At 42.6% G+C, this 13,432-nt stretch overlaps 1 protein-coding gene across 1 annotated transcript in view; it reads left to right on the forward strand.

The window, feature by feature from the left end:
• Window positions 1–13,432, forward strand: part of LOC105363029 (uncharacterized) — a 45,025-nt gene that overhangs the window by 28,766 nt on the left and 2,827 nt on the right. The window contains 8 exon segments of the mRNA XM_011500599.1: window positions 3,763–4,190; window positions 6,399–6,570; window positions 6,903–7,064; window positions 7,660–7,784; window positions 7,863–8,670; window positions 8,743–8,954; window positions 8,957–9,974; window positions 10,036–13,364. Of these exon segments, the coding sequence (XP_011498901.1) occupies window positions 3,851–4,190; window positions 6,399–6,570; window positions 6,903–7,064; window positions 7,660–7,784; window positions 7,863–8,670; window positions 8,743–8,954; window positions 8,957–9,974; window positions 10,036–13,364 (6,166 nt within the window). The 5' untranslated portion in view covers window positions 3,763–3,850.

A 13,432-nucleotide genomic window follows, 5' to 3' on the forward strand; every position in this document is an offset into this window, starting at 1 on the left:
ATAACGAAAATAGAGTGATAGAGAGGTGGAGGGGGGGGGGCAGAGAGAGAGAGAGAGAGAGAGAGTGTGTGTGTGCGTGCGTGCGTGTGTGCGTGCGCGCGTGTGTGTGTGACGGAGAGGGGTTTGGGAGGGGGTGGGAGATAAACCGGACAGTGAAAGAAATTGTGCAATGTAGCTTTGTCAACCCAACGTCTTACCGCGTTGCTTTGAAACTGTGCTTGAGCAGAGAATTCGAACGGTACATGTTAAACAGAAAGGCTTCCTTAATTAGAAATACGCGTGCGCTTACAGTTTCGCACTGTTACGGAAACGTCACTTATCGTGCATCCCGCGATCTCATAATGACGCGCCAATTACTTTCTCGCAGACAATGCGATTGACAAACTCGCCCCGTTAATTTCCCAAGCTAATTAATAGCGGCAGAAAGCGAGCGCAACTCGCAACTGTGACGTAATCCTACGTAAGGTCGAACGACTCGATTGCACAAACTTGATAACTCGAATAAGAGCATCGAGAGGAGTCGCAGGTGTCCGCAGGACACTGGATGCTACATAAATGCCCGTATCATCGACCTCGATGCGCACGGCGCCCTTCCACAATCCACCGGGATGGGCGTACTCGTGGTTACATGGGCCGTGGGAACTCGCGAACATCGTAACGCGTCACCGCCTTCCGCTAGATAAAAGCGTAACGGTAGCGAGAAAACGCAAGTATCCCCGGGTAAGTGCCGTGCTGGTGTTGATTCAAGGCCAACCTCGATTTAAATACCCGTCGCGTTCCTTTTCCCAGCTCGGAGTGGCTTCGAGTGGCCTGTGGACGTCGCACCCGGGCCACGGTCCATCCTCTCATCGCATCCTCGACGCCGACTTCGCTTTTCGTTGGCTCCGTGAAGTTGCGGGAGAGGGGCCAGTCGGCCGGGCGGGCAGGAGGGTGTGCGGAGGGATGGAGAGGGCACCCTTCGCTGGAGCGGGCGACCGGTGACTCAGTCCTTTGTGGCAGGCACGGCTCGGCTCAGGGTCAACCACTTTTCGTTTCGTATAAGTGCGCTCCGCCGTGTTTACACGCCAACACAGGCGCTCGGTTTCTCTTGGCTTCATATCGCCCGAGACCGGCTGCCGCTCGTTTGCCCCCTGGGTGCGAGGCGACGGCCCTCCTCCCGCCCTCTTACGTGCATACATCAGATTCGCCGTGCCCATGTGTGCGTGCGTGCGTACATCGTACAGGTCGTTCCAGGATCTACGGAGTACCGCGACGGCGGTGGCGGTGGCGGTGGCGGCAGCGGCAGCGGCGACGGCGACGACGACGGCGACGGCAACGCTCGACTTTTTTTTTTATCCCCTTTTTTTTGTTTTTTTTGTTTTGTTTTGTTTTGTTTGTTTGTTTTTTTTTTTTTTTTTTGACGGGCCGCCCTCTCGAGAGTCGTCAAATTTAGCGAGCCCATGGGCCTTGACTGCCGAAGAAATCGAGATTTTTATAGCTTCTCGGAGCTCCACCGACACACTCACGCACGCACGCACGTACGTACGCATATGGGTGGGAGTAAGTATGAATGTCCGAAATGATCTACCGTACATCAACAGGAGTCCGAGGTGACTGCCTTCACCCTCTGAGTTATGTTGCGCACCGACAACTCGACTTTCGTAATACGTGTTCTTCGCGAGTTCATGGTGTCCTCCACGCACATTTTCCGTAGAAATATCGATGGTGAACGACTTCATTGCCGGACAATCCCCGAACACGTTACGCCCGAACGGACAATCGTAACTCGAGATCTTGAGTGTAACTGGGGGGAGGGGGGGGGGCGAGGGCAATACTTTTGAGTACTACAAATCTTTGTAAGGATTTTTACTGCTCGAAATAATAAACGTGTTACTTTCTTATCTTCGGTGTTACGATTTCACGATCCGCATTGGATAAGTTTGCACCTACGAGGTTGTTAAATGTAAGATTCGATTAGAAATGCCTGATAATATATAAAGGAGATTGTTATAATCGAACAAAAGGCCGAGTATTATCATACTACACACTTTGGTTTTAAAATGCACTATATGATAATGGAGGGAGTGAAAATTTCCTTTTCTCCGTTTTCACGAACGACAAGTTGAAAAAAATCCGAGCCATTAGAATCCGCTCATTGCTAACGCACATTTCCGGTTCTCGAATCGTCCGTCCGCAACAATTTGCCGGACTTTCCGATAACATTTGCCGACCCTCGCTTGGCTCATTGCACCAACATGCAAACCTATTTATCATCTCTACACGGGGATCTTAACTAAATGACGAGCGCATCCCGAGCGCCGCAATATAGAAATGGTAATTCTCATTGCTCTTTTTCCCCTCTCGGTGAAATAAGTCGGGGCGCGCATAGAGGCATATAATACTGAAAGTAAGACCACCGGCGGCAGTGCACACACCAGTACACGCACTCGTATGCAACTGTGTAAGTAGCATGTACGTGTTTACTCGCGCTGGCAAATCTCTCTCTCTCTCTCTCTCTCTCTCTCTCTCTCTCTCTCTATCTAAGTATGCATGTGTGTATAGGCCACCGCAGCCCTGGAGTTAGGCATCTTTCACAACCGTGCGAGATGGCTCCGACTCGCTTGCGAGGATCCCCGGGGTTCGCTTCTTCCATCTCCACCTCTGGCTCGCTCGCGCGGGGCACAAAAAGGCGAACAAAGCGAGACAAGAAGGAGGAAGAAACAGAGAGACGCCGGACGAAGGGCCTCGCGCTCGCTGCTAAGGAACGAATTGCGCGTGGAGGCAAGAATGAGCAAGAGAGTGAGTGAGTGAGCGAGTGAGTGAGAGAGAACGGGATGGGGAGGGAAGTAAAATATTCGAGAGAAACCAAGAACGCGAGGCAGCCGAAGGGGAGGGAGGAGGAGGAGAGAAAGGAGTAGGCTTTTAAAAGACAAAAAGAAACGCGCGGATAGCAGCGTACAGAACACCGTCGTCCGAGCCGAGCACCGTCCACTACTCCCGTACGCCCCAGCGGTGTGTGTGCCTGCCCGCGAGAGAGACTGCTTGCACGTAACCATACACGTGCGTGCGTGCGTGCGCGTGTGCGTGCGTGCGCGAGAGGGAGGGAGAGAGATCGAAAGTGAGAAGGGAGCTCGGGGACTCTGAGAACCTGAGTAAGGATCTGCACGCTTAAACTTCTTCTGCCATGACGTCACAGACCTCTTAACCATCAAATCTTTTTTTTTTTAATCTTTCTCTCCTTCTCTCTCTCTCTCTCTCTCTCTCTCTCTCTCTCTCTCTCGCTCCCCCGCGTATTTCCCAGCCCCTAGCGAGCAGTCACTGAAACTATACTATATAATATGCATGCCAAGGGTTTAAGACTTTTAGCTCTCGTGATCCGGTGATTTTCAATGCCGAAGTTACGGACTTTTTATCGACAGGTAGCTCAGCCTTAATGATATGTTTCGCATTCTACTCGGCGCTTCAAGTACATTAATAAAGTGGCCGATATGCCCTTCGTGTCGAAAGGACGTTAGCCATTGGAACGGTTTTCGTTATCTAGAAGAAAGTCACGCAGTCGCAGGCGGGTAATTTCCGGGTTGGCTGAAGCGGCAGCGGTTCCATATAAGCGCCGGGTTGGCGGGTTTGGCGGGCGGGCGGTCGGGGGGGGGGGGGTGTTTAAGCTTAGGCGGGGAGGGACGAATAGCTTAGGCGTCAAAACGAGCGTCAAAATGCATGTCATTATTATTAAAGGGCTTGCAGCTCACGTGCGCAAGGACTGAGTCGGTCTTTCTCCATTTGCAGATTTCGTACCGCATGACTGGCCGAGCGAGAGAGTTGGCGCGGCTGGAGTCGTGGTGATAGACTTGGTGGAGCAGGCAGCGCGTGCAGGATGTCGGGCGACGGGGAGGGCGGCACCGACAACCCGGCTTTCAGCCACGACGAGGAGGCGCCATTGAAGGGCGACGAAGGCGCAACCGAAATGCCGAGCCCTGACAAGGACAAGTCCGGCTTCGTGTCCCAGCACTATATAGAGGCCGCGAGGACGAGCCCCGTGCCGACGCACCCCGTTGGCGAGACGAGGGTCGAGGTGCCCGATGATGCTGTCCCGGAGAAACCGCTCGCGACCATCAATGGCACACCAAAGCCCAAACTCAATGGCCTCAATGGCAACGGCAATAATAACGACGTCAGCTTTCTCAATTCGACCATCACGAGCGTTGGTAATAATGGTAAGACCGGCTGTTGGTAGGGAGGTCCCGGCTAATGGTCATTACCCCTCAAACTTAACTCATTCACTCCGATTAAGCATTGGGCAAGCACTTTGGCAACATATTCGTCAGAACACCGCTCGTAATACGATATTCTCATTGATGTTGATAAGTACTTTTCGAGCGGCGGTAACATTGTTGTGTTTTTATTGTTTTACATTGCCATACGTTTTATGATTGATAAATTTAATTGATCGATTTGAGATTTAATCAGTACTTTGACGATGGCTTACACTAATTTCCTGCCTACGGATTTTCACGTGGATATATATTATTTGTTTTTAAGCCGATTCGTAATGGCCTGCCATTATAAACATTACATGAAAATTATAAATATTGTATACATATATATATATATATATACAATCTCGTGATTCCTAGATGCGTTATGTATGCATTAAAAGAGAAATGCGATGTTCTTCTTTTATTTTTATCGATTTCTATTGGAATGACATTTCGGATTATAATTCATTGGGGTTTTGCAATTTTATCGTTAAAACGTATCGCGATAATTTTACGATTATATCAGTTTTTGAATCTATAACAATGAATGCTCGATATTTGTATAAAATGTTCTTTGGGCATATTTTATTCATTGAGTATGCCGGCCCTGCCTCCCAACAACGAAAATACATTATCCATCACATTTTCAATAATGTTCTCTCTTTGTGTTATATTTTTAATTTATTGGCTAATCAGGTGTCGATGGTGTATTTCATATAATTTTCAATATATCCAATAAGTTTGATCGTGGAAGAATCGAGGCACAGTTTTATGATCTATTGTAAAATTATTTATGAAAATTCAATGATTCCTTAAAGCTGTCAAGGTTAAACGTCGATTTTATGGCGTTGCGTGTAGGAAGTAATTTTTTTTTTCCATATAAATTGTTGAACAAATTATTTTTTATGAATATAGAAAATTGACGATACAAGAACACGAACGTTTTGTTTATTCATCGCGACGAATTATGTAAGTCAATTTGTGTTTTATCCTGTGTAAAAGAACGTTGATTAAATTATCTTCAAATGCATTTTATTATTTTATATTCGAAGCTATTTTGTTGGCATTATTTTATGAAAAATGGTAAAATGTACTTAGATGTAGGTAGTTTCATTTTATGCATTTTTTACTTTTATATTGTGAATTTATATAAAAGTATGTTTTATCATGTAATATAAAAATACTGTTCAAACTGGTTCTATTAAAAAGAATTTTTTTTATGTATATGTATGTAACCATAAAACGACACTTGTGATCGGAAATTTGGTCCGTTTACACTTTCTTTAACAAATAAAAAAGTCATATTTTTTTTTTACCTACATATCGATTACGATGTCATTGGAATAAATTTCTAAAGAGAAATATTATAATATTATAAATTATAAATAAACAATAACCAATAATTTGTTTTTACTCGCACAATTTGCATAACGTACAAATATTTCGATAAATTTGACAGGAATAGAATGAAATTGTGAAAATTATATTGTATCTAAATAAACGTCAATTAGCGAATATCAAATAGACGTGTATTAAAAATAATTTGATGAGAATTATTTTTATTCTTTCCGATCTCAATCGTAATAATCTAATTGACGAGTATCTTTTTTTTTTTTTTTTTTTTTTTTTTTTTTTTTTTTTACAATATAGCACATTATGTTCTTAAATTACAGAGAAACTGATTACTTATTCTATACAACGAATGTTTTTTGTATATTCGATTTCAAATAATACGTGTTGATCTATGTATTTCAAAATGAACCTAAGCAGACGTTTTAAAGGATCTTAAAGACTTTAAGTCGCACAGCGCACATTTAAAGATGATCGACGCTTGGGTATAGAAAAAGTTCGTTTTCACTTTATTCGTTTCTCTCCACTAACGTGTCGCGTGCTCACGGCGACCTTAATAGTTTTGAAACCAAGTTTTCCCCGATATCTCTACACGCTGGATCAAGGTCATGAACCTATGATGCTGTAAACAAGAAGAAAGCCAGTTTCGTGTTGGAATTTAATCGCACACTTTGACTGATAATTTGACTTTCAAATTATCGAAAAGAAAAAACGTCTTTCTGCACGTAAATGTTACACTGTAACTTCAGACCGTTTAATTAACAATTTGAAATATTTAGCCGCTCCTTATTACATACGAGCTTTATGGTTTTTCAGATGTTAACGACAAGAAGGAGCAAATTGAAGCTGTGAACCTTGAATTGGTATCGATGAAACCGTATGCTGGCGCAAACAACTTGCAGACTAAAAATCAAGAGGCTTGCGAATTGCCAACCGATCCTTACGAAGAATATTTCGTGCCTGTTAACGAACACAGAAAATATATCAGGTAAATGTAATAGCGCAAAATTTATGACGAAGACAGCGATACAATTAACATGCCCAGTTCAATGTTTTATTCCATCACGGTGTTTTTATCTCCATCTCATTTGCTCACGAATTCTACATTTGTATTGCTCGGGACAATGAATTCATTAAAAACTCTTGCTTTTCTCAAAACTTTTTCACGTCTAGTAATACACACCAGCCTGGCATGCCTTGGAATACGTTGTGGGGCCAACGTTTTATCTCTTCGTTTGTTTATTCTTTTTTTCCATTTTTTCCCCCTTTTTTTTCTTCATAATAGTTACATTTTTGCCTGCATTGGTATTTTTTTACTAGTCATTATACCCAAAAAATTAGCAGAAGCCCTGACAGAGAGGTTGAAACCACCGTGGCTGGAGTCCGATTTGATTTGGGTCCGGGTGTTGGACGCGAGGGACTCAGCCTGAGAGACCCGGCTGCCGGACTGGTCGACTATTCCCACTGGCTGACAGCCCTCAGGTACTGCAATGCCATGGGATGCTTTCGCGTGATTGCTCAATGAACCGTACCCCCCCCCCCCCCAGGGGGGTCTGGTGCGCGGAGATGCCTGTGGTCCAGGAATTCACACTAACTCGCTTCACTACCTTCCGGGGCATTGTTTTTAGATTTAGACCCGTCTGTCCGAGATTACAGTCCTGTATATTTAATAGATAAGTTAGCCACGACTATATTATATATATATATATATATATATATATATACACACACACACATATATATATATATATATATATATATATATATATATAATAGTCCCCGTTAAAATCATCACGGTATATGTCTCATCCAAGTAAAAAAAATCGTCATCAATAAGCATCATGAAAAAAGCTGTCGATGCGGATGGCATGAAACAAATTTTAACACCATCACATAGGAAATAATAAAGCACACTTGGTTCTTCAGGTGCAAATCGGTTTAACAGGACTGAGGAAGCTTTTAATATGCAAATTAGCGGCTGGCATTCAGGATCCTGTACAGCTGTATAAATGGCTTTAGACTGACGTCCAAATTGAATTAGTTAGGCCGAAAGTTAATTAATTCTTTTATCTTTCAGAGGAGAAAAACTCTATGTCACAAAAGATAAGAGATCAACAAGCTCATACTGGAGAAGAATAGTTTGTTGGGGGTGCGGTTTTCTCATAATAGCGATCGCAGCGATCATCGCTATATTGGCTGGAAGTAAGCATATATTTTATAAATCTTCGTAATTTATTGTTTCTGTGCGTAACGTACGACTAAAATATAATATTATTTTAGCGGGGGTTATACTCACTCAGGAAGCTACACAGCCACTTCTTAACGGGGATAAAACGAGTTATCGACAGTTCAACGATGTGCAGGCGGCAGGAAGTCAAGAATATATTAAAAATCCCCCTTCTAGCCCGTCACCTGCTACATCTACGTATCCACAATGGCAAACAACGGACGAAACAATTTACAAATTTGTTCCTAAGGCATTAGACGGCCTTATTAAATTGGACGATTTACCGTGGAATGACGACATGTATAATCCAAAATCGAGAGTATATCGAAACCTTGTTAAAGACATTGAGAGTAATCTAGCGGAATTATTACGCTTGAATAATGGCATCCCATTAATAAAAATTTATTCGGTCTCGAAAGAAGGTGAGATCAAATTTCGTATAGGTCAGCCTGTTTTCGAGAAGGCCGAAGATAACGAAAATTACTTGGAAAATAAATTTCGACAGAATGGTAGTGCAGTTGGTAAATATCACGTGAATCGATTAAAAATCGATTCTCTTATTGATCAATGCTATTCTGGAAATATGGGGTGCAGTGATATGTGTGTGTATGATTATGTAGAAGGACAATTTACCTGTATATGCTCTGCCGGCAAGTTCTTCGATAAAAGTAGCAAACAGTGTGTTAATGATAATGATCTAAGTAATATCAATTTTGAAGAAACGATACCGGACGATATTCAAGGAAGAAGTAGACTACCGGACGATGCATATCGTGCAGATGACAATTGGCATGATTCACATTACGATTTATACAACAAACACGAACCCGTACTCGAATCGAAAAACAAACCACAAGCATCGTTTAATCCGAAAAGTAAATTGAAGTCAAAAATAACAAGCATTGAACCGATAGTAGATACTGAACTGAAAAGCGAACTAGAATCATCTGCTGAGCCGAATAGTGAACCAGAACCAACAACCGAGCCGAAAAGTGAACCAGAGCCAACAGCTGAGCCGAAAAGCGAACCGGAACCAGCAGCTGAGCCGAAAAGTGAGCCAACTCCCGTTGCTGAACCAAAAAGTGAACCAGAACCAGCAGCTGAGCCGAAAAGTGAACTAACTCCCGTTGCTGAACCAAAAAGTGACCAGTAGCTCAACCGAAAAGTGAACCAGAACCATCAGCCGAGCCGAAAAGCGAACCAGAACCAACAACGGAGCCGAGAAGTGAACCGGAACCAGTAGCCGAGTCAAAAAGTGAAACAGATCCAACAGCTGAGCCGAAAAGTGAACCAGAACCATCAGCCGAGCCGAAAAGCGAACCGGAACCAGCAGCTGAGCCGAAAAGCGAACCGGAACAAGCAGCTGAGCCGAAAAGTGAGCCAACTCCCGTTGCTGAACCAAAAAGTGAACCAGAACCAGCAGCTGAGCCGAAAAGTGAACTAACTCCCGTTGCTGAACCAAAAAGTGAACCAGAACCATCAGCCGAGCCGAAAAGTGAACCGGAACCATCAGCCGAGCCGAAAAGCGAACCGGAACCAGTAGCCGAGCCAAAAAGTGAAACAGATCCAACAGCTGAGCCGAAAAGTGAACCAGAACCATCAGCCGAGCCGAAAAGCGAACCGGAACCAGTTTCTGAACCCAAAAGCGAATCAGAATCAGTAGCTGAGCCGAAAATTGAACCAGAGCCAACAGTCGAGCCAAAAAGTGAACCAGAACCGATAGCTGAGTCAAAAATTGAACCGGAATCAACAGTCCAGCCAAAAAGTGAACCAGAACCAGCAGCTGAGCCGAAAAGTGAACCAGAACCATCAGCCGAGCCGAAAAGTGAACCAGAACCATCAGCCGAGCCGAAAAGTGAACCAGAACCATCAGCCGAGCCGAAAAGTGAACCAGAACCATCAGCCGAGCCGAAAAGTGAACCAGAACCATCAGCCGAGCCGAAAAGTGAACCAGAACCATCAGCCGAGCCGAAAAGCGAACCAGAACCAACAACGGAGCCGAGAAGTGAACCGGAACCAGTAGCCGAGTCAAAAAGTGAAACAGATCCAGTAGCTCAACCGAAAAGTGAACCAGAACCATCAGCCGAGCCGAAAAGCGAACCGGAACCAGCAGCTGAGCCGAAAAGCGCCGAAAAGCGAACCGGAACCAACGACGGAGCCGAAAAGTGAACCGGAACCAGCAGCCGAGCCGAAAAGCGAACCGGAACCAACGACGGAGCCGAAAAGTGAACCGGAACCAGCAGCCGAGCCGAAAAGCGAACCGGAACCAACGACGGAGCCGAAAAGTGAACCGGAACCAGCAGCCGAGCCGAAAAGCGAACCGGAACCAACGACGGAGCCGAAAAGTGAACCGGAACCAGCAGCCGAGCCGAAAAGCGAACCGGAACCAACGACGGAGCCGAAAAGTGAACCGGAACCAGCAGCCGAGCCGAAAAGCGAACCGGAACCAACGACGGAGCCGAAAAGTGAACCGGAACCAGCAGCCGAGCCGAAAAGCGAACCGGAACCAACGACGGAGCCGAAAAGTGAACCGGAACCAGCAGCCGAGCCGAAAAGCGAACCGGAGCCAACAGCTGAGCCGAATAGTGAACCAGAAGTACTTGCCGAGCCCAAGGATAAACACGAATTAATCAATAAGCCGAGAAATGAACAAAAATCAACAGCCGAAATAAAAATTGAATCAGAATCGACTACCGAGTCCACAATTGAGTCTGAATCAGCTGACCATACAGATGAAGCAGAATCATCAGCGGAGCTTAATAACGGACTTCAATCATTTACAGAATCTAATATCGAAGACATTATTAAATCAAAATCTCAATTACCCGTTGAGACTAAAGAACAATCTCAGTTCTTACATGATTCTAAAATCGATGCTCAAACATCTACGGAATCTCAAATTCAAGACCAATTGCTTCTTAATTTTACCTCTGAAATAAAGCCACCGACAGAAGCAAATGTAAAATCTGAGCTTACCGAAGACCTGATAACGAGATCTGATGACTCGAAAAAATCTAAAAACGAAGTAAAATCTATTGAAAAATCTGAAAATGAGCCTAAATTAGACGTTAAGTCAAACTCAAAATTAGAATCGCATAATAAAGAAATCATGGAATCTGTGTATACGACGCATCCATTAATTGAACTTACATCAACATCAAAGTTTAATACAACGAATGATATAATCAAATTCAATAATCCAATAACCGAATCAATTTCTCTTTATGAAATAAATAATAATGCAGAACTGTCTAAAGCTACAACATTAGAACCAGAATCTCTCATTGAAAGCAGGACTGAACTGGAGTTTTCTACGGAATCTATAAATGAAACGTCCACTGAATCTGACATTATGACAACAGTAGAAATTGAATCCAATACTGATTCTCAATGGGTGAAAGACTTACGCGATAACCCAGATTCAACAGTAAAATCGCTTTCACAGGAATCTTCTGTGAATAGAAATTTCGGATCGCATATTAATAGTCGTGTCGAAAGTGCTTCAACTACAGATTCTAAAGAGGATTTTGACGTTTCAACAACACCGCCAGGCGAGCCAGCTACGGTCATAGGACTCGATGAAGAGCAAAAATACGAACAAAAATTGTTTCGTGAATCGTACATTGAAAAGCATACAGCAACAGAAACGCCATTAGAGAAATATTCTTCCAAGGATTTAAAATCCGATGTAAAATTAGGAAATGACTATATTACAAATGCTCCTCGTCTTGATAAAGATGAACAGAATAATCCAAATCCATTTGAATTAAACGTTAGGGATGTCGTTACGTCAAGCGGAAATAATAAAATGATCGAAACAACTACAACCTTGGAATATCCAGCGAGTGCAATTAAAGAAACGAATAATTATTTTACTTCAAATACATCGGCAAAGAGCATCAACGGTTCATTTAGCAATGAAAGTGTATTCACAGACGCCAATCTAAATGACGATATTAAACAAATGAATTATCCAACAATTAACGTAAGTGAAAATGATAAAAATGTGTTAGTCGCGATTAAAAAAAATGAAGAAATTACGGAAGATCAGTACAATGATATTACAGACGAATCTGTACCAAAGGGATTTGGAAAAAATGACTTATACTCATCGCAAGATATTAAAAAAGATGGGAAGAAAATCCAAAAGGCTTACAAAGAAAGTAATATTGACTATAATGCAAAAGTTGCGGCCAATAAATCATTCTCTAACCCCAGTATATTATTGATAAACGATAGTGGGTCCGATAAACACTTGGAAGATCCAAATATGACATCGCAAGTACCGATTTTACCCATAGAAATTCAAAACGATATGTCGACGACCGAAAGTGTTGAAAAAATTGACACTCAATCAACGTCTCAAGAGTCTGAGAAAGAAATGGCTTTAACGACTAATTTGCCAAAACTATTTCACGCAGATGGTAAGACGACGGAACAAATTCCAATATTACCCGAGGAATTAGTAACAACGGATAATAATAATAATAAGCAAGAGCAACACACAGAGTCGACGTTGGCTTTTCAAATAGATAAGAGAATTGACGAGCCATGGACGGTCGATGGGAATGATGCTCCTGATAGTAAAAGTCCTTTAAAGTCCAATAGGACATTGAAATTTACTAAATTAAGTGACGTGAATGTCCTACAAGCGACTAATATAAGCGACGAACGTAATATTAATTTTGAATCAACATCGTATGACAATGTAGTCGAAGAAGCTACCGATAAATTTACGTTGAGTGGTTTGAAGGAAGGTCAATCGGTAATGGATAGTGATATCAAACCGGTTTCGGAAACTATTCTAGATGACACCGTACCCCAATTGATAAACTATAAATTCCTTACGACAACTGAAAAATTAAAGCTGCCAGACAAATTCGAAGAGTTAGACGAAGAGCAACTTCGCGTTGTTCCATTGGAGGAAAGAAGCGAGTTTAAAAAAGTATTGAAAACTGACGATCAGCAAACAAAAGTGAAAAAAGAAAAGGAATTAAATTTCGAAACATCGGCTGAAAAATTTACAAACGTGCCAGTAAATATTCTCAGGCCCGGCGAATTTGCAATAGTTGCAAGCACTAAAAATAGTAGAATCGTTGAAGACAACGGCATTCCAAAATTAATGACAGCCGGAACAACGGATTTGAACATAAATTTAAGAGACGCGTTAAATGTTATGAACAATCAATACGCGAATAACGGCAGTAATCATATTAATGTGAAAAATCAAACCGAGCTTAATAATAATAATGATAATGATAATGATAATGATAATAATAGTAATAATAATAGTAAGACGACGACGAAATATCCTAGTTTCATTCCCGTTTCGGAAATTGTAGAGGAGAATGACAATAACGTTACCGAGTCATCTCTTAATTTCTTTTTAAATAATCAGCAAATCGTTACGACAGATCTACCAGAGTACAATTTTCATCCGAGAAAGGATTACAATACAGAGGACGAAACTGAATTTAACAGCTCGACCACATTATTGTTACATGGTGTTTTAGAAGCGAGTATTGCTAATTCGACATTAATCGACGATACAACAACAAATGATTCGAAGCTTAAATACTCGGAGGAGAATGGGAGAGGCGAGTCGAGTAATTCAAATGTAAAT

Source organism: Ceratosolen solmsi, unplaced genomic scaffold, assembly GCF_000503995.2.
Source record: "Ceratosolen solmsi marchali unplaced genomic scaffold, CerSol_1.0 scaffold56, whole genome shotgun sequence".
Taxonomy (NCBI): domain Eukaryota; kingdom Metazoa; phylum Arthropoda; class Insecta; order Hymenoptera; family Agaonidae; genus Ceratosolen; species Ceratosolen solmsi.